The sequence below is a fragment of the Balaenoptera musculus genome, chromosome 20 (assembly GCF_009873245.2).
Source record: "Balaenoptera musculus isolate JJ_BM4_2016_0621 chromosome 20, mBalMus1.pri.v3, whole genome shotgun sequence".
In the NCBI taxonomy this organism is placed as follows: domain Eukaryota; kingdom Metazoa; phylum Chordata; class Mammalia; order Artiodactyla; family Balaenopteridae; genus Balaenoptera; species Balaenoptera musculus.
Window position 1 is genome coordinate 48029097 of NC_045804.1, and position 20535 is coordinate 48049631.

Here is a 20535-nt window from a genome sequence, read left to right on the forward strand (position 1 = left end):
TAAACCTGCTGTCTGGGCCCTGCTCCTTCCATCCCCACCCCCACCGCTCCCTGAGGCCTCATATGCCCCTGGCCTCTCCCATCCTTCACGGGCTCATGATGGCCAGGGCCCACCCAGCCCACTGCAACCTCTCTCCTGAGCTCCAAGCCCACAGGTACAGCTGCTGCCTGTTGGACTTTGTTCCCTGGGGACCCTCAGGCTACCTCTCTCCCTCCCTATTTTGCCGCTCCCATGACAGTCCCAGCCAGGACAGCAACTACAGGCTACCCTGACCTCCTCCCTCTTGCACCTAACCAGTCACCAAGTCCCAGGATCTGGGCTCCAAACTCTCTCTCCAACCCATGCCTCCTCCCCTCTCCCTGAAGCCCCAGCCAGGACTCAGCTGGCACCTCTCCGGCCTGGATGACCACAAGGGGCTCCTCGGCTCCGGTCTTGCCCAGTCTGTTCTGTCCTCCACACAGAAGCCTGGGTGATCTTCTGTGAATGCAGATCTGACCATATCACTCTCCTGCTCCAAACCCTTTGGTGTCTGTCTACTGCCCTCAGCTGGGCATCAGACTGACTTGGCCAAGTGCCCCCGCCCCACCAGGCAGGAGCGGCCTCCCACATGCTCCAGCCACAGGGAAGAGCATTCAATGCCCGTTTCTGGGCTGTGCCTTCTGCTTTAAACACTTCTTAGTCTTGTCCCCCAAACCTCTTCCCCCAGGCACCCCTGGCCCTTCTGCCCTTTACATTACAGTCCCCCACAGCCCAAGAGCCCCGAGCAGGGTTCCAGAGCCAGTCTGAGGAAGAAGGAGGGGTGGCAGTGTGGAGTGGACAAGGATGGCAGTGGTCCTGGGGTGTGGCACTCCACAGGGGCAGGGACCTCCAATCCTGCGAGCTTTGATACTCTGGGAGAAAGGTCTGTTCTGAGCGCCTGGATACTAGGGAGGTCACAAAAGGGAGTAGGGGCCCACCTCGTTGTAGTCCAGCGCTGAGTCATTGCACAGGGCGCAGATGGTCGCCAGCTCCACCAGCCCGTCAAACTGCCCGCAGCACACAGGCCACTCCCCCAGCCGCCTGCGGAGCCAGAGCTGTCAGTTCGGTGCCCTTGTCCCAGCCCTCGGGCAATGCCCAGCCTCTTGGCCCCCAAGAGTGCTCGCCAATGACAGCTCTCAGAGCTGTCCTACATAGCTCCGCCCACCAGGAAACCCCGCCCACCTGAGCCCCCTCGCCGAGCACTCACACTTCGCCCTCCGGGGCATACGTGGTGCCCGAGATGGTGAACTCGTGCAAACTGCAGGTACCCGCTTCGGCCTCGGCTACCACGAACATCTGGGGAGCGCAGGGGCGTGCTCAGGCAGGCCCTCCTCCCTGGGCAGCCAGTCTGACTAAAGCCTGACCCCAGGGTGGTGTCCTGTGGGTCTCCAGAGGAGCCACCGGCCTTCCCTCCCCCAGGGTCTTGGAGGTGAAGTGTAAGAGTACTGCGTCCAGGCTGAGGCCGGGCCTCTCTGCCCTGCCCAGGTGTGTCCAGTTCGGGCTTGTCCTTTGCTCTAGACCCATGAGGGATTTATGGCAGATTCTTCAATGTTCTGGGGCAGCTGCCAGCTTGACAGGGCCCTGAGCTGGGACAGGAAGCCTGGGTCCTTGCCCATCTCGCTATGTAACCGCTGGCGGAGCACCTAAGCCTCAGTTTCTCCACTGGTAACGGGGAGAAAGTGGGATCAGAGTGCAGCTGTCCCTCCTTGCCCTTCAAGGGAATGAGTTCCTGACCTCCAAGGGAGGAAACCTACATAGCATCCTGAGGCACAGACCCCTGTCCCCAGAGAGTGAGCTCCTGCCCACAGGGCCCAGCCCCTACCTGTGCCCCTGAGGGACAGGGGGCTCACCTCTCCCAGGGCAGCCCATGTCCTCATCTGTCAGCCAGCTCTGCCAGGGAGATAATTCTTACTTCCTGGAAACTGCCTCACTGCACATTCCCAAGCCAATGGCCAGCCCAGCACCCAGCAGGTGCTCAATAAACATCCCTTCCGTTGCACTTTCCTCCCTGCCCCTGGGGACAGCCCTCCAGCCAGCAGAGCCTCTGAGAAGTCAAGTTTCTTAGCCCATCATCCAGTATGTAAGGCCCCTACGACTTCCCTATACTGTGTTTTTCAAATCTTTATTTCAGAATCCCTAGTAGGACTGTTCAAATGAAGTCCTACTAGGGATTCTAGCAGTTCAGGGGCTGCAGGGCAGTAAAGCATGCTGGTGCCCCCAACCCCATGGCAGCCCCTAATGGGCTTCTGTGGGGGACTAAGTTCTCAGATATAGAGCCTGGGTTTCCCAGGCCCAGTGGGCAGATTATGGGAGCAGGGGTGGGAGAGGAGTGACTGGGGCACCTAGGGAGTGGGAAATCCGAAAGCTTCACTGTCATGTCACCCACTCCTCTACCCCAGGGGCCTGCTGGAGTCTCAGCCAGACTCCCTGAAGCATGTGGGCAGCAGCCCAGGATCTGGGATCAAGTGCCAGGGAATGAATAATTCCTGCCTGGGCCCTTCCCAGGTCACTGGAGCCGGTGTATCTGGTGATAGGCGTTGACCACAGAGAGTCACGGTGGTGAAGGATAGAACCTGGGTCCAGTCCCTGGTCCAGAAGATCCCACATGCCGCAGAGCAACCAAGCCTGTGTGCCACAACTACTGAGCCTGCACTCTAGAGCCTGCAAGCCACAATTACTGAGCCCTCGTGCCACAAATACTGAAGCCCACGCGCCTAGAGCCCATGCTGTCCAACAAGAGGAGCCACCGAAATGAGAAGCCCACGCAGCACAGCGAAGAGTGGCCCCTGCTCGCCACAACTAGAGAAAGCCCGCGCACAGCAACGAAGACCCAACACAGCCAAAAATAAATAAATAAATAAATTTCTAAAAAAAAAAGAAAAAGAAGAAAAAAAACGAACCTGGGTCCAGGCCCAGCTTGGATCAGATGCCCAGGCTGTACTTGACCCTCCCCTGTGTCCTTTATGGTTACCTGGCAGGGTTTGCACACCCAAACTTCAGATGGGGAAACTGAGGTTCACAGATGGGCAGTGGCCTGCCAGGACCCTACAGAGTGACACATGGGTCCTAATGATGCATGTCCAGCCAGGCTTTGCTGCTCTGCCCCATGAGAACCTGGATCTGCTCCCCACCATGGGGCAGCACGCAGGTTCTCTCCTCCACCCCTGGCCAGAAAGGAGTCAGGGAGTGGCCCAGAGAGGGAGCCTAGCCTGCCAAGCATCACACAGCAATACCCAAGCTGGCTGCAGCCACTCACCCGGCAGACCGACATCTGATTGGTGGTGAGTGTGCCCGTCTTATCAGAGCAGATGACCGAGGTGCAGCCCAGGGTCTCCACGGAGGGCAGACTCCGCACGATGGCGTTCTTGCGGGCCATGCGCCGTGTGCCCAGTGCCAGGCATGTAGTGATGACAGCCGGGAGGCCCTCAGGGATGGCGGCCACAGCCAGGGCCACGGCAATCTTGAAGTAGTAGACAGCACCTCGGAGCCAGGAGCCGCCGTGGGCCGGATCAGCAAAGTGACCAATGTTAATGACCCACACAGCCATGCAGATCACGGAGATGGCGCGGGACAGCTGCTGCCCAAACTCATCCAGCTTCTGCTGCAGGGGCGTCCGCTCTGGCACCATGGCCGCCATCTGACTCCGGATCTTACCCAGCTCCGTGTGCAAGCCCGTGGCCACTGCCACACCCATCGCCTTGCCTGATGCAATGTTGGTGCCCTGGCCGAGGGAGAGATAAGGAAAGGGCTGGTTAGCACCCCAGCTGGGGCGCAGAACCCCTGATCCCTTCAGGCTGGGGTTAGGGCTCTTATTCTCCTCCTTGGCTTTCTTTTTCTCCATACTTAGTGCTCCCAGAGGTATGCCACTATGTAGTCTCGAGTCATTACTGTCATCGCCGTGATAGTGTCAGCTCTAAGAAAGCAGGGACTTGGTTCAGTGCCACATCCCCAGTGCCTAGCATGGGGGGCCTGGCACAGAGGAAGCACCAGCTGATACTGACAGTATGATCAACCAGCACAGCACAGCACCAACCCATCAAAATTCAGCTCATAAACGACCAATACAGCCACACAGGAGTGTGGCTAACCGTGATCTCAGGTAAACAGTCGATAAATATTTACTGAAGAATCCAGAAAATTTGAGCTGAAGTCCATCCATTCCCAAGGCCCCAGTAAAATCCCCAAGCCCTGGTGCAAGTGCCGGCCAGCCTTGAGCCTCTGTGTCCTCTGCTGTAAAATGGTCCAACAGAGTCCCGAGACACAGCTGCTCTGCGGAGGCTCATAACTCGGTCCCCTTCAGACAGGTGCACTATGCTGAGGCTGGAGGGAAGGTGGGTTCTGGTGGCCTCAGCGTCCCTTCTGCCCTGAGCCATGCAGCTCCTGACCCCCCTTACAGGACCCTCCGCTAAGGAAATGACCTGCAGTTAGCCAGGGCACCCTCCTTAGAAAGCTTCTAGTGACAGCTTCTAACGCCTGAACATGCCCTTTGGTGTCCCCTCCCCACCCAAGGCAGCTTGTCCAAAGCTTCCAGGCACCTAGGCAGGGTGCTCTCCTCAAGAAGAGCTGCGGGTGTATATCACTTTCTCCATTTCTGTTCACTTCTGGGGAGACTTTAATAACTTAGTCCCCAGGGCCACTGCCAATTGGCCTGACACCTCCTTGTGGCCTCTATGGGCAGCCTGTGAGCATCACTGGTTAAGTCCCTCTAAGGCCACAGGGGCTGATCCCTCCCACCAGAGCTGAACCCATCACTCTCCCTGAGAAGAGCTGGGTGGCTTGGAATCTTGCCTTGGGGATCAGTTTTCCTATCTGAGAAATGGACTGTTCCTGATATCCTCCACCATTTTGGCAATGCTTCTCCCTTTAGAGGATTCTGTTGAGGCAAGAGAGGCTCTGCCTCTCTCCAGTTTAAGGCAGGATAAGCCTAGCAGGTAGGAGGAAAAGCTCTAGAATCAGGAGTCTGGGTCCGCATCCCAGCTCTGTCACTCGCTGGCTGTGTGACTTGGGGCAACTTACTTAACCTCTCTGTGCCTGCTTCCTTGCTGGAAAATGCAGACAAGAGTACTTATTTCAAAGGCGCTGTGAGGATTAAATAAATTAATACAGGTAAAGGGCTTAGAACAGGGCCAAGCACACAGCCTTCAGTAAACACAGCTACTATTAGTACTATAAGTTTGTACATATTCTTAATAACTGAGGAGGTTCTTTCCCACAGGGCTTTAGCTGATTAATCTAAATGTTATTATCTTTATCATCATCGTCCAGGCAAAGGCCCCAGGCATCCCAAGCACTTACAGAAAACAGCATGTTCTTCTTGTCCTGGTTCACAGCTCTGGGGTCGGGGATGGCATCCGTGTGCTTGGTCACAGACACAGATTCACCTGGATGCAGAATCAGAAATGAGAAGCCCCACGTGAAGGCACCTCTGTCCCCTGGCCTAGCCGCCCCCGGTCCCGGCCTCCAGGCCTCACCGGTCAGGATGGATTGATCCACTCTCAGCGTGGTGGACTTGATCTCGATGAGACGGAGGTCGGCAGGCACTTTGTCTCCCACTGTGGAGGGAGAATGGCTTGGCTGAGGGTGGCTTTCGTTGCCACCTCCCGGGAAAGCCAGGAGGGCTCCCAGGAACCAAGGCTGGGGCTGGGAGGCAGAGGCCTGAGCTGTCCCCTGGCCTGCAGTCCCCTTATCTGTCTGATAGGGTTTTGGCCAAAGAGATTTAGAGGAATCCAACAACTACCCCCTCTGCATATATAATCAGAAAGAGAAGGATGGGCTCATCCGCGTCACATAATGAAAGAAGGAGACCCCCAACGCACCTGCCACTTCCACGATGTCTCCGGGGACGATGTCCCGGGCGCGGATCCGCTGCACGCCCTTGCGGTCTGAGCGGATCACCTTGCCCATCTCAGGCTCATACTCTTTCAGGGCCTCAATGGCACTCTCAGCATTGCGTTCCTGCAGAGGCAGGAAGGCTGTCTGTCCCTGCTGGCCCCAGCAGGCCACCCCCTTGGAGTGACACCCTTAGGGCCCGGGATGGATCTGGAAGCAGAGGACCTGCAGGATTCCAGGACCAAATGGAGGTCACACCTAGCAGCTGGGAGACCCCGGGGCCCAGCCCCACCACCGAGCCTCCCACCTGCCACACGCCCACGATCGCATTGGCCACAAGGATCAGCATGATGACCAGGGGCTCCACGAAGGCAGTTGTGGTCTCCTCATCCTCCTCGAACCAGGCCAGGACCTGCCGGGATCAAAGCTGGTGAGTTTAGGCTATGCCGTGGGCCAGGGTCTGCTTGCCATTCCCTTTGTGTGCTGGGTCCCTGTCTGCTCCCGTTTGGGGGGAAATACCCCTGGGGAGCCCCGGACCTAGAGAGGTCTGCTCTCAGAAGGCCTTGGCTTAGGAAGTCCAGCCCCTGCAGGTAGTGACCACCAGAGCCCACGTCCCACCCCACCCACTTTCAGGGACGTGGGGCCGCTGTGCGACGGCCAGCAGGAGGCGTCGCCATCTGCCTGGCGGTGGTTCTCGGAGCAGGTGTGGTGCCCAGACCAAGAGCAGCAGCAGCGTCACCTGGGAACTTGTTAGAAATGCAAATTCTTGGCATCCATCCCAGACCTCCCGAGTCAGAAACTCTGGAGTGGGGCCCAGCAGTCTGTGTTTTAAGCAGCCCGTGATCCTGCTGCAGGCTCAAGTTCACAGTTCACGGACCAGAGGACCATGATTCCAGCCAGAGCCCAGGCCTGGAGGCGCGAGACCTGGTTCAAGTCCGTTCCCACCTCTTGGCCCAAGTGGGTACTTGTCATCCTCTCCAGGCCTCAGTGTGTTCATCTGTTCCGTGGAGAGGGTACCAGAACGCTTTTGGCTCAGCTGTTTTGGGCACCTGCCTGGATAGACTTTTCTTTTTTAAGAGTCCTCCGTTTCCAAGGAACAGTGAGTGGCCAGGAGGGTCAGACACAGCTGGCTGGGCCCCTCCTGGCTGGAGGGGCCCGGAGCAGGAGTCACATGCGCCCTCAGGGTTCCATTCCCTGCACGACCATTGGGTATCTGCTGCTCAGCCACTGGTGTTCCCCTTCCCCACCGCTCCACTCTGGCCCCATGGCCCTGCAGGTCCAGAAGGAGTCTGGGCAGGGCGGATGGGGGACAGCAACGGGGAGCAGCCTCCACGAGGAGGCTGCAGGAGGTTAAGGCCCGAAGTCTGTCTGAGGAGTCTGGAAGTCACAGAATGTGACTCATAGCCGGGGTGATTTCGCCCCCCAGGGACATTTGGCAACATCTGTAGGCTTGATTGTTACAAGTGGGGAGTGCTACTGGCATCTGGTGGGCAGAGGCCAGGGATGCTGCTAAAAATTCTACAGGGCACAGGACAGCTCCCACCACAAAGAATGATCTGGCCCAAGAAGTCAGCAGGGCTGATGCTGAGAAACCCTGTGCTAAGGCAAGGAGGGGCGGGGTCAGACCTGCGCTTTCGCAAGCTCACTCTGACAGCCAGGGGGCAGATGGGAGCAAGCTCACTCTGACAGCCAGGGGGCGGATGGGAGCAAGCTCACTCTGACAGCCAGGGGACGGATGGGAGCAAGCTCACTCTGACAGCCAGGGGGCGGATGGGAGCAAGCTCACTCTGACAGCCAGGGGGCGGATGGGAGCAAGCTCACTCTGACAGCCAGGGGGCGGATGGGAGCAAGCTCACTCTGACAGCCAGGGGGCGGATGGGAGCAAGCTCACTCTGACAGCCAGGGGGCGGATGGGAGCAAGCTCACTCTGACAGCCAGGGGACAGATGGGAGCCGGGAGTCCAGGGCGGGGGGCTGCGAGGGTTTGGGCAAGGGCAGGGGCCAGGCAGGGGCCCAGGGAGGCCCACAGCTGAGAAGACAGCCCTGTGGCCCAGAGCCTGAGCCTCTGAGCACTGCCCTGCCCTGGTCTCCCTCCCGGGTTGCCCGATGCCATGAAACGGGGGCCCTACTTACGAAGGAGACCAGGGCCGCCAGCAGCAGGATGCGCACCAGGAGGTCCTCAAACTGCTCCAGCACCAGCTCCCACAGGGACTTCCCTGGGGACGGGAGCACCGCATGAGGCCTGGGCCCCTGATTGACTGACCTGCTTGCATGCAGAGCTGGGGCGGCCTCAGGACCACCTGGCCCACTCCCTCCGTACCATTTGAAGAGGGAGAGCCAGAGGCCCGGAGAGGCACAGATGGGCAATGCCGGGAGTGGGGGGAGGGTGGGATTGCTCAGCAAGGCCCCACCCAGCCGGGGGGTGGGGAGGACACAGCCTGACAGTGAATGGCCCACGATGTCGTCTGGTGACCTCATAGGCCGCCCTGGCCCAAGGCTCACCTTCCTCGGTCGGGAGCTCTGCAGGATCCAGGCAGCCACGGGAGCCATGGGGAGACAAGAAATGACTGGGTTATAGAGTGGAGTCTGAGCAGCCCCTCCCCATGTGCCCACCGGGACCTCCACGATGGGCAGGACACATCACCCCAGTTCTCTGAGATCACAGAACGGATGGTTTGAGCCCAGATGCTTCCACCCCTCACCCTCACCTCACTCTGGTTGAGGAAGGTCTGGCGTGGCCTGGCTCACCCTGGGACAAGATGGGAGCCAGGAGTGGCCTTCTAGACCCTCCCCCATTGCACAGAGGGGTAACCGAGGCCTGGAGAAGAGACGGGACCCCCGAGGTCACACAGGGAGTTGGTAGTTCTCACAGCTCCCTGCACTGCTCCTTCTCAGATGCCCACCTGGTCCTGCTCAATGTCCCCCACCCACGGCAGGGTAGCCCCTCCCTCAAATTGAGAACATCGGCTCAGGCCACCTCTGACACACCTGCTTCTCCAGGACCACAAGGACAAGGCCCACAGCACCGCTGTCCCTCTGAGCCCCACCCCATCCCAGGCTCCCCCTGAGCACGACCCCAGCAGCCAGCATCCCGGGCACTGAGAAACCCGCCGCAGTTCAGTTCCTAGAGGTTGAGTCTCAGCTTGTCCCCTCCCAGGCCCTCCGCTCCAGGCAAGCTCAGTGAGGACCCAGCCGGCATGCCCAGGCCCAGACCATAGAACATTTCGAAGAACCATGTTTCCAAACACCACCAGGACCTGCTGTCACTTTACAGGCTCCACTTTTATCTCCTGTTTCCCGAAGTACCTATGTTACAGGTGGAGCTGGCTGCCCCAGTACCTGAAGTCTTGGACTCTTCCCAACAGCCTAAAGGGGAGGCAGGTGGGAATTCCGACCCCGTTTCGCAGGTGCAAGAGCTGAGGTCCAGAGTGGATTCGTGGCTTGAACAAGGTCACGCAGCCAGCAAGGGTATCTGTGGGTCTGTGGAAAGGGGCCCTGGACGGGCTTCTCCCTCCTCCTGCCCAGCTCGGGACCTGCCCACGGCTGTCTGAGGCCCCTCCCAGATCAAGCCTAACTGAGCCTTGCCTCCTCCTGTCTACCTCCCCGGCCCCCACCCCGGGTCGCCCGGGAGCTTGTTAGCATGCAGAATCCGAGCCCCACCCCAGGCTGGCTCTCCCTCTCTCCTCCTCCCTGACATGGGTCCTTGCCTCTGTCCACCTGCTTTCAGCTCGAGCACCTGCCAGCATTTTTTCCCATGGGCACCTCTCCCCTGACCATCTGTTTCGAAGGTCTGGGGTCTGCACCTGGCAGCTGAACCATGGGGAGTAATACGCAGCCCACTGGGCTGCAGGAATCCAGGAGCAACACATGTAACCTAAAAATACACTTTCTAGCATTTTCTCCAAAGTCCTATTTTAGGCAATGGCTGACATTTTCCGTGGAAAATGTAATCTCCAGTGTCCTGCGTTGAGATTAAAATCAAACAGACTTTTTCCTTCTGATCTATTTAGCTGAGGCGAACAGGAAAGGCGGGGGGAGGGCCAGGCCTGGTTTCTGGGCCAGTTCTCCAGTGGAGCAGGGTCCTTTAGAGGTCATCTCAGCCATGCCCCAGCCTCATGGCGCACACCAGCCTGCTTCTGCCATGCTCGACCCAGGAGCTTCCTCAACCCCTCACCTCTGCAGGTGTCTTCAGGGTTCCTGACCTAAGGGACAGTGTATCCGTTAAGTCTCACCTGAATCCCTCCTGCTGTCTCGCTGACCCCTCCCTCTATCTGGCATGTAGCCCCTTGACCACCATATTCCTCAGGGCTTTTTTGCTGGGTAGGAGCGAGGCCTGGGGTTGGGAATCACGTTATGGGACACACATACCAGCTCTAGTCCCCCCTGCAAGCTGCCCTCTGCCTGCAGGTCTCACCAGTTCTCCTTTCTCTCCCCTTCCACCTGGATCTCCCCTTCTGCTGACCCACAGCTCGATCCAGAGTCCACTCTTGGTGGTGGTCTTCGTGCTGTTCCCCAAATACTTCTCATTCTCCCCACCTTGTGGGCACACAGTAGGACTGCACGTCCCAGCTTCCTGTGTGAGTTGCAAAAAGAAGGATGTATATTCGGGCTGGAATGTTGAACTGCTGGAGAAGAGCGCCGTCCAGTGGAAATTTCTGTGATGATGGAAGGGTCCTATAGCCGCACTGTCTGATACAGTAGCCACCAGCCACATGTAGCTACTGAGCACTGGGAATTTAACTAGTGTGACTAAGTAGCTGCAATTTTTTTTTTTTTTTTTTGCCACACCTTGTGGCTTGCAGGATCTTAGTTCTCTGACCAGGGATTGAACCCAGGCCCCCAGCAGCAGAAGCACGGAGTTCTAACCACTGGACCACCAGGGAATTCCCTACATTTTAAATTATACTTAATTTTTATTCATTTAAACTCAATCAGCCACACAAGGTTAGTGGCTGCCCTATTGGACAGCACAGTCTGGAGCTCTTTGACCCTCTGCTACATCAACCAGCACCTGTGCAATGGTGTCTGCTTTGTGAACCTGAGTCACAGAGTCGGGAGACACTGAGCCCCCAGATGAGCTGCACTGAGGTACATATATACAGTGTGAGCAAGAAATGACCTGGATTGTTTCAAGCCACTGAGATCTGGGGGTTGTTACTGCAGCATAACCTAGCCGATCCTGACCAATGCCCCCTTCTCCCCAGACCTGGCCTCTACTGCAAGGCTCCCCTTTCACCCCCATCCGCTGCCCCTGGGGGAGGCTCAGCCAGCCATGAGGTCACCACAGATGCCCTGCCCATCCCTGAACGAGGGCCATCCCTGCTCATGTAATGCACATGCTTCCGGTCCTGCCTGAGTAGCTGGCTCCCCGTGGGGCCCTGAGCCTCATTTGGAAGACGGAGTACCCACCCCCACCCAGAAGGGCTGCTGTGAGGATCAGCATTAGTCGCATTAATATTAATAAGTCACATTTATTGAGCACCTACTATATACCGAGCAGTGTGCCAGGTGCTTTACCTACTTCATCTCCGGAGATAAACGGGAGGGCGTTGTGTGCCCAGCAGACGAGAAGGTGCTCCACAGACAGAATAATCACTTCCTCATGTGCATTACTCTCTTGTGATTCTCAAATAACCCGGAAAGGAGGATACAATTATCATTCCCATTTTACAGAGTAGAAGTACAGAGAGGTTGAGTGACTAGTTCATGGTCACACAGCTGGGAAGTGGCAGGGAAGCGTTTTGAGCTCAAACCCCTGCTCTGGACCTCCTGCACTCACACCTAGGCTGTCCTGCCTTCCCACCCCAGTGGTCCCCCTGTCTCCCCCCAGCCAAGGTCACCTGAAAGAACGTAGTATCCCATGTCCTGATTGTTGGGCTGGATGTCCTCATCCCATCAATCGGTTCATCCTTCTATTGTGGCCCTAGAGCCATCAGCCCAATCATCCCGGCCCAAAGGCTCTTCCTCACGAAACAGGTGGTGTTTTGGGGGTTACTAGGCCGTATCTGCTCAGGCCTGATCTGCTTCAAACTCCAATCCTGCCAAGACTCTGAACAACCCAGTTCTCCCCTCACATGAATTAGTTCCAGGGCCACGGTGGGGGATCCAGGGGCTAGGAGAGCACCTCCTCCCCTTCCCAGGCATCCCTAGAAGATGCTGGTTCCCCCTTGCTATCTCCAGGCTGCATGTGGTGGGGCTGAGCCAGTTCCCCTTGAAATGATGGCATTGGGCCCTCAGCAGCACCAGATGCCCCATTTGTTAAGTGAGAATGCCCTGGCCCTGCCCACCTCTTGGTGCCATCTGCCAGGCTGCATGGGCCAAGTCAGTAACAGGAGGTGCTGCCCCTCCCAGACCCCAGCTGGGCCAGCCTGGGGGCATATGAGCCCCCACTATTCTTGTCTGGACCTCTCACATGGTGGCTTCTCCTGGCCGAACCGTGCTCTGGGTCACTGTTGCCAGACTGAACCAGCCCACGTCCACAGATGCCCGATGCGGAGCTGGCCCGGAACGGCCTGGGATGTGATTAGAGAAACTCTGCAGCTTAGAGCAGAGAGCCTGGTCCAGAGGGCTGGGGTTCAAATCCTATATCTTGGTAGTTCTGTGGCCACAGGCAAGTCACTTTAACCCTGGCTGTGCCTCAGTTTCCCCATCTGGAAAATGGGGGTAATAATAGTAACTACCTCATAAGGTTGCTGTGAAGATGAAATGATGTAATATGTATGAAGAACTTAGACTAATGCACAGCACATGGTGAATGCTCAGTAAACATCAGCCATAACAACAGTTAAGAGGATGGAAGCTCCAGTGTCCCTAGCACCTGGGACAGCGCCTGGCACACAGTAGGTGCTCAATAAAACTCTGTGAATGAATGAATGACCCTGCCCTGCTCACAGACCTTCAGTGGCTCTCCTGGACCTACAGGATAAAGACTAACCTTAACAGGGCTTTCAAGGTCTTCCTGGATTTGCCCCAACCCACCCTTCCAGAATCACTCTCATATCTTAGACGTCTGTCCCTCCCTCTGCCAGCCAAGTGAGATGCCTCAGGATTGCTACTACATCCCCTGGTTTTGCGAAAGCTTTCCCCCTCCACGATTTTGTTTCGCCATTTTTTCTGTGCAGGGTACCTCCCCATTTCCTCATCTGAACCTCCAGGAAGGCTTCTCAGAAAAGCTCTGCTCTCAAGGGTCATCAATGTTGCCTTCTGCTTCCCGCCCCGGAGCACCCCCAGGGCAGGCAGGGGCTGAGTCATCCCTGGGTCCACACAGAGCCTCACTGAATTGTTTATTCGGTTGCCCCATGGTTCAGCCCTGGACCCTGGGCCCACAGCCCAGAGCCCAGGAGAAGCGGGGTGCAGGGCCAGGGCTGCCCCCAGGCTCCACACACCACCTGCTCCCCTAATCCCCCCTCGACTCCTTCCTTCTCACAACACTGGAAACTGGTATTTCGGCTTCTAAGTGTTGGTTCCAGTTGGGAGAGGCGAGTGCTCACCAAGGTCTTCCTCAAAGGTAAATTTACAGAGCAATTAAATCCTCACTCACAAAGTCAGGGAGAGACCTTGGCTGGCAGACCCCACCCCGCCCACCTGGCCTGCCACCGTCTCCAGGCCCCACCCGGAGTGGATAACCTCTGCCCTGCTGCAGCCTTACTGGCTGACCAGGCCCAGACGCGAAGTGTTTGCTGGGCATCCTCGGTGCTGTGAGCAGACCCAGCCCTGCCTCAGGGAGCTCCTGGTGCAAGGGCTTGGGGTTCTGCAGGGGCAGGGCTGGTGCTGTTCCTGAGAGGGGGCACTAAGGCTGCCCAACAAGGGTGTGAGAAATGGGGTGAAACCTGAAATACCCGCCTCAGATCCGAGTCAGTTCACATCTGCAAGGCCCTTGGGGGATCTCAGGGGCCTGTCTCTGCCCTACTGACAACACTGGGGCCAAGGAAGCGGGTACCTGGGCTGAGGGCAGGAGATAAGGTCAGAGTGGAGACCCCACCGGCAGGAATCTAAATCCAGACTATCCCTCCCACCTGGCACCCCTGGAGCTCTGGTACCCACTGTACAGATGGGCAGGCTGAGGTCCAGGAAGGCAGGCTCCAGCCCCTGTCACAGCTCCTCCCCCAGCTCCCCTAAACAGAGACACCGCCCCTCCCCCGCAGAGACTTCCTGGGACCTCGCCTGACTCCCACATCAGTGGGCTCTGGGGTGGGGGTGGCTTAGGTGTTGGCCCGCCCGCTTGGGGGGACACCCCCAACCCAGTCCTGCCTCCTGCCTAGGCTCACGTCCAGCAGGGGTGATAGGCAGCCCATCCACGGACATGAGGAGATCAGATGGCTCCTGATTATAGGAAAAAATGCCCACCATGACTGGCAAACAGAGAAACGCAAAGTAAGACTATGAGAGACCACTCTTCTATGAGATTGGCGTCCAATAACACACTGTGCTGGTGAGGTGGTAGGGAAATGGGCAGGTCAACTGGTGCAACTTTATGGAGAACAATTTAGCAACAGCAGTCAAAATTTAAAATACACATGCCCTTTGACCCAGCAATTCCCCCTCTAGGAATTTATCCTTTGGAGATATTCACTGTGTGAGAAATGACATGGGGACAAGGATGTGCCTTATAACGCATGTGTGATAACAGAGGCTTCGAACAACCCCAGAGCCCATCAAAAGCTCGGGTGAAGAAATGCTGGAACAGCCACATGATGAAACTCTGAGTGGCCACGAGGAAGCCCAAGGATGCTCCACGTGGAACCATCTGCAAGAGTGACTCTGTCACGTGGAAAGCAGGGGCAAAACAGCCCCCAAAATCCACTCCCTTTCATGTAAAAAAGATCATCGATCACAGACCCAGAGGTGTGTGTGCACAGAATATCTTGGGAAGGAGATACTGGGGTGGCTGGGAGTGGGTGATTGGGGACAGGGCTGGGGAGAATTTACTATATACTTTTTGTACCTTTTGAATGTGGTACTGTGTGCACATTTTTATTCAAAAAAATAAGTTGAAGGGATGTAGAAAGGCCCCTCCAAGAAAGCTGAGTCCTGGGCACCTCTGGAGTCTGCAGAGAAAGGCGGCTCACAGGAGGCCAGGAGTCTCCCACTTACTGCCCTGTTGGGGCCTCAGAGGACATGGCTACTTGCTGGGGTTGGGACAGATGGGGGGGAGGGAGGTGCGACTCCCAGTACACTCACTGACTGAGGCCCCTCCCCCAGCTCTGAGGAGTGGGGAGGGAGGATCCCCAGCCCCTGCTTCCCCTCTTCCTGTGCTGGCAGAACTGGTGAACTTCAAGACTTAAGCAAATGACTTCCTTGTGGTTTCCAGCCTAACGACCTTGCAGGTGCATAGTCTCCTGGGGTGGGGGAAGGACACTAGTCCCTGGGGTGTTCCCTCCACCTGCAGGTCCCGCCCCCTCCCCCCCACCCCTGTTTCTGGCCCAGAGCCAGGCCCAGCTCCTTCTGCCACAAGAAGGGATGGCTTGGTGTACGCAAACACTCACAAATGTCTGGCATGGGTCCTATCGTAGCCTCACTTATGATGAGCAAATAGAGGCACCGAGAGGCAAATCGGTTTATCCAGGATCGCACAGCTATGAAAGGGCAGAGCTAGGGCTCACAACCCTGTCAGCCTCACCCCAGAGGCTGCGTGGGTGGAGAACGCGGGACACCCGCACCTCCTCCTCAGGCCGGGGCTCGGCTGGGGGAGCACGAGGCAGGAAGGGGCAGCCGGCTCCCTTCTCCTCACCTGATGACTTCCAGAGCCCTGGAATGCTTCCCGAGGAAAAAGCCCTTGGGGGCCCCGCGGGGGCCGGGGGCAAGGCTGTACTAGCTCCTGTCTAGCTGACCCCAGCTCCTAGCACAGGCCCCAACACCAGGGTCCCAGAGTCTGCAGAACCGATGACCCCCTTGAACAGACGGGGGAACTGAGGCCCAGAGAGGGGCAGGCAACCAGTACCAGCTCTACCACTTACTGTGTGACCTTGGGTAAGCTGTCTAAACTCCTGGTGCCTCAGTTACCTCCTCTGTAAAATGGGGATGACAACAGCTGTTTTCATAGAGTTGTTTTGGGGAAGGAATGAGACAAGAGGTGAAAAGTGCTATAAGACCAATGCCTGGCACGTAGTATCAATAGGTAGTCAGTGAACAGGAGCTTTCATTTTTACTACCATCGAAGCACAGAGGAACCAGAGGAGCCCAGGAATGGCCCCCCAACTTTTCCTACCACCCTCCCCAAAATGCACATCCACCTCTCTGGACCTACACACTGCACCAACATCCTTATTCATCACCCCACACAGATGCTCAGCCGCCAGGGCACCCCCAAATCCTCTCACCTAGACAAAACAACATGGGGGGAACTAGAGGCTCCCTCCTTCCCAGCCACCTTCCCCTCCTCATGAAGACATGGGGGGCCAGAAAGGAGAAGGGTGTTGGCCAGGGTAACGCAGGGCAACATCTGTGTGATTCTGGAGGCAGAACCAAGGGCTGGATCTCCAGCTTCCCTTGGGAATCAGGACTCCCAAGCTGGAGGCCACAGCAGCACAGAAGAGGCGGTGGAACCCCAGACCTGCTGCCCCGACCCCCAGCCCCACCCATGGGCTGGGGGACCAGCCCTGATGCCCTGCGCTCCTGCAGTGAGGACACCCTCCCTGCCAAGTCACTAGTAGGGGATATTAAATAATATTTATCTCCCTAGTTCCTCCCACAGCTCAACTAAATATAGCAACTAATTTTTTCGAAAAAGGATTTCTGCTCCAGAAAGATAATATTTATATAAGAGGTGGTTGTCATAAACCAATACAAAACCCAAAGCTCCTTTTCTGACAGCTCTTCGTAATTTTCAAGCCAGCCCTGAGCAGTGAGACACACAGGCCAGAGAACCTTCCTTCCGGCTGGCGGGGAACCCTGAAAGGGTGAGGCCCCAAGTTCAGAAAGGGCGTCGGTCCAGGCTGCACTCTGGGGATCGAGGCGACATTTCTCTCTGGACCCCTAACACTCTGCCCCGTGCCGTGGGGGTGGGCCAAAGGGGTGGCAAATCCTGCCTGCAAGCGACCTGGGGAGGGACCTCTACATCTTCTACCATGTCTGGGTCATATCTGGACAGTACTGGCACTTGCCGTGCTTTTTGGCAGGTGGAGAATCCCACACTCCTTTGAACATGAGGAAGAACGATACCTTTCCCTCCCAAACAGCAACAGCATGAAGGCTCCCTCGTTGCCCAGAGATGGGCAGGCGTGGCTCCAGGTCACCCAGGAAGGAAAGGCCTCCCCAGGCAACTCCCTGGGTGAGGCCTTGAACCTGCCACCCCCAAGGAGGTGGGTCTCCCGCCTCAGCAGTTCAAAGACCCCACCGACTCCGCCAGCCACATCCGCCTGGGGGTGCAGAAAGAGGAAGACCTGGGGGTGGGGTAACCAAGCCTGCCAGCTGACAAGCTGCACCTTCTGGGCGTTTTACTGAGCCCTCGTGGGAGACCCTCGGGGTCAGCTAGGAGGCTGGGCCTCAGAGTCCCCGGCTGGTCCCTCGCCGGCCGACCCCGATGTGTGCACCTGCACGACTCCGGCCGACTGCGGCGGCGCGGGGATGCAGCGCTGAGCGTCGATGGGGGTGGGCGAGGGCCTGCAGGAGTGGACTGGGACGCGGGTGGAGGTGGGAAGCCCGGAAGGGCCGCACGGGTCCCTGGGCCCGGAGAGAGGAGAGCGGGGCAGGGGAGCCAGGCGTCCGGTCTCCGAACCCGGAACCCGCACCCCCCCCCTTCCCCTACGAAGGTACCGCGCAGCCCCGCCGGGAGCCCCAAGGGCATCTGCAGAGGTTTCCGGAGCCCTCGCTTCCTGCCTGCCCGCCCGCCCGCGGGGACCGATGGCTGGGAGGGGAGAGGACCGCTCCGCAGCCGCGGTGCCGCGGCGGGGGTGGGGAGGGCGCAATACGGAGACCGCGGCGCACGCGGCCCCGGCTGCCCCCGCGTGGCCCGCGCTCTCACCGTTAGGACCATAGCGCTCCCGCGCGCCGGTCACCTGCTCCGGGCTCAGGCCGCGCTCGGCAGTTACCGAGAAGCGGCGCAGCACGTCGGCGGCCGGGAGCAGGTGCGCCTCCTCCATGCCGCCCCCCCCGGCAGTCTGCGCCGTCGGCACAGTCGGGGTCGCCTCTCCGCGGGGATACTGCGCGGGGGGCTCGGGCCCCGACGGGCGCCGCGCGAGGCCAGGACCGCGCTGGAACCTTCCCCGACGGCAGTGGCGGCGGCGGCCCCGGCTCGCGCCAGGATGCTGCGCCCCGGGCTCCCTCCCAGGGGCGGGGCAGCCCGGGGCCCGCCCCCGCACTCACACCCCTTCCGGCCGCCCTCAGAGCCCTCCGCCCCGCCCCCGCAGGGCCCCGGGGCGCGGAGGCTGAGCTGCCTGCCCATTCTGCAGAAGGGGGAACTGAGGCCGCCCACGCGGAACGCGCTGAGCTTGGGGGAGCCGAGGGAGCGTGGTCCGGAAGGGCCTCGACCACTGTCCACAGGGCAGAGAACTGGGGAGGGCTGCTGAGCGCGTGTCTCTGAGCTGCCTTCTTTTGAGCCCTCTTGGGTCCTGGGAAGTTGCAAAACGGGGATGTCCATAGAGGGGCTTCCTACCCCCCTACTCGAATTTTGCAAAGTGTGACCTTGGGTCTAGAGGGAACCCAAAAGCCTGTGAATAAGCAAGACTCCTCTGGAGATTACTTGATGTTTTCTTCTTTTGATGTTTATGCTTGCTTTATTGTTTTCCTAAAGTCCAGCGAAGAGCGGTTATTCCTCACACAATCAGAACCTCTAACACTGACCCAGGATATAAGAAAGTAAACCAGTCTTGCTACCTTACACTCACACCTTCACCCCAGCAGGAAACGTAACTGCCAGGTGGGATGAGGGTTCCCTGGAGAAGTCTGAGGGTGTGGGGTGGAGGCCTCTGACCAGGCCCCCAGGGAGAGTGACCCTGGCGCAGGGCAGGGGAGGGAAGAGGAACCCCTACTCCGGTGCTCCCTGAGCTCCAGTCTGTCCAGGGGTACCAGGAGGAGGGCTGCAGGTCAGGGAAGCAAACTGTGGGAAGGCAGAAACCACTCACCCCGCCAAAGGGAAGAGCAAAAAAGAGCAATCTGCTTGCGCCGCTCCAGCTTGAGAGACCCAGCCAGTCTCACCCACCCACCATCATACCCCTACCGGTGGCCTCTGCTGCCCAGAGCTCTGGGATCCACCTTGGTGGCCCAAGGTCAGAGATGCCAGGACTGAGCCCACTCAGCCGGCTGTTCAAACCCCAAACCCTACAGTGCCTCTGCAAACAGAAAGCCTTCCGGGAGACTGCAACTGCAGACACACAAGCCCCAGCTTCCAGCCTGGCCCCCCCTGCTGACCCCTACCCAGTGTCCCCCCAGTTCCTGATCTCTTCCTCCCAGGATGGGGCCATGGTCCTCCTCCTCTCTCTCCCCTTTGCCATTACTCCTTGAATATAGAGATACTGAGTGAGGGCTAGCTGGCGGAACGGTCCAGTCCTTTGCTGCTTTTGACAGGTCACCCAGACCGACTCCAGGGGCATCAGCTGGGGCTCAGCCTACTGCCGTTGAGATAGGGGAATGCTGGTTTTCTGGCTGTGGCTTCTTGCAGACCGACATTTTAGATCTCCAGTCCAATATTCCCTGTATTTCCACCCTCTCCCTTTCTTCCCCCACCCCTGTAGTCCACAAAGACAGCCCTACCTGCATCTCTAAGTTGCCAGGAAAAATGTTAGCCAGGGCTAGGCGGGGGACAGAACCCTACAGCTTTCCACTAGAGACCTCTCTCCCAGAGACATGAAGCCCTAGTCACAAAAGCAACTGGAAATCCCTCTCCCTCCCCCACTTACACATCTTGGGGTCTGACTCCCGTTTGTCAGCCCCAGGGACCTTAACGCTAAGCCTCTCCCACTCCGTTGGTGTCTGCTCGAAGAAGGCCTGCCTGTTTGCTCTGGCAGCCTGGCCTATATTCCCTCTCTCCAGCCCACCCACCCCACCCCACCCTGCTTCCAAACCACCACAAGCAGGGCCAGCAGCTGCCAGCAACTATGGCCCCCACCTGGCAGGTTCACACATCTGTCAGCATGCCCACCTGCTTGGCTGCCCCCATGACAGCTTCTGGGCATCGCTCCAAGCTTCCGCAGTCATTTCACACTCCAACTACTTGCCCAGTCGCTGTGTGCCCCCCCCCCCCATTATGCCCTCTATCTGCACCTAGACATACAGCTGGTAGCCAGGGGGACATGGTCACAGGTATGCTGTCCAAAGGGCTGGTCTATCCTCCCCACCTCCCAGCTGCCAGGTACTGAGAGCTCTAGGCCTGGCACCCAGTCCCAGCTCTTTCTAAATCCCCCACAGGACAGATGATGGCAGAACTTACCACCTCTTTGGCAGGAGGCGTGCCTGCCAACCTCACCTGGGGGTGGTGCAGAGCGGAGCACAGGGGAAAGGTAGGTCTTTGCCGGAAGGATTTGGACACATGAAGAAGAGGGTGTCACAGGCAGAAAAAACCACCTCAGTTGAAGGTGGGAAACCTCAGCTGTGTCCCAGAGACAGTGACTCAGTCGCTCAGCATGGCTGCATCATCAGGAGCTGAGCACAAGGTCAGGAGGGTGGATCAGAGAGGCAGGGCTGGGACACTGAGAACCCTGATCGACCATTTAATGGCCTGGCTTCTTAAGCAATGAAGATGCGAGGTCACATT

At 58.1% G+C, this 20535-nt stretch overlaps 1 protein-coding gene across 6 annotated transcripts in view; it reads right to left on the bottom strand.

Moving 5' to 3' along the window:
* ATP2A3 (ATPase sarcoplasmic/endoplasmic reticulum Ca2+ transporting 3) overlaps nt 1–18040 on the bottom strand; it is a 34032-nt gene extending 15992 nt beyond the window's left edge. For 5 of the 6 annotated variants that reach the window (XM_036838288.1, XM_036838291.1, XM_036838289.1 and 2 more), the window contains exons 1-10: nt 17809–18040; nt 8349–8366; nt 7980–8062; nt 6155–6259; nt 5835–5973; nt 5490–5570; nt 5314–5399; nt 3275–3739; nt 1226–1314; nt 957–1059 (exon numbers count right to left, since the gene is read on the bottom strand). In XM_036838288.1, the coding sequence (XP_036694183.1) occupies nt 957–1059; nt 1226–1314; nt 3275–3739; nt 5314–5399; nt 5490–5570; nt 5835–5973; nt 6155–6259; nt 7980–8062; nt 8349–8366; nt 17809–17926 (1287 nt within the window). In that variant the 5' untranslated portion in view covers nt 17927–18040. Of the gene's footprint in view, nt 1–956; nt 1060–1225; nt 1315–3274; nt 3740–5313; nt 5400–5489; nt 5571–5834; nt 5974–6154; nt 6260–7979; nt 8063–8348; nt 8367–9185; nt 9245–17808 lie in introns of those variants that run through there. The other variant, XM_036838292.1, reaches the window with a different exon arrangement.
* Nucleotides 18041–20535: the final 2495 nt, after the last annotated feature.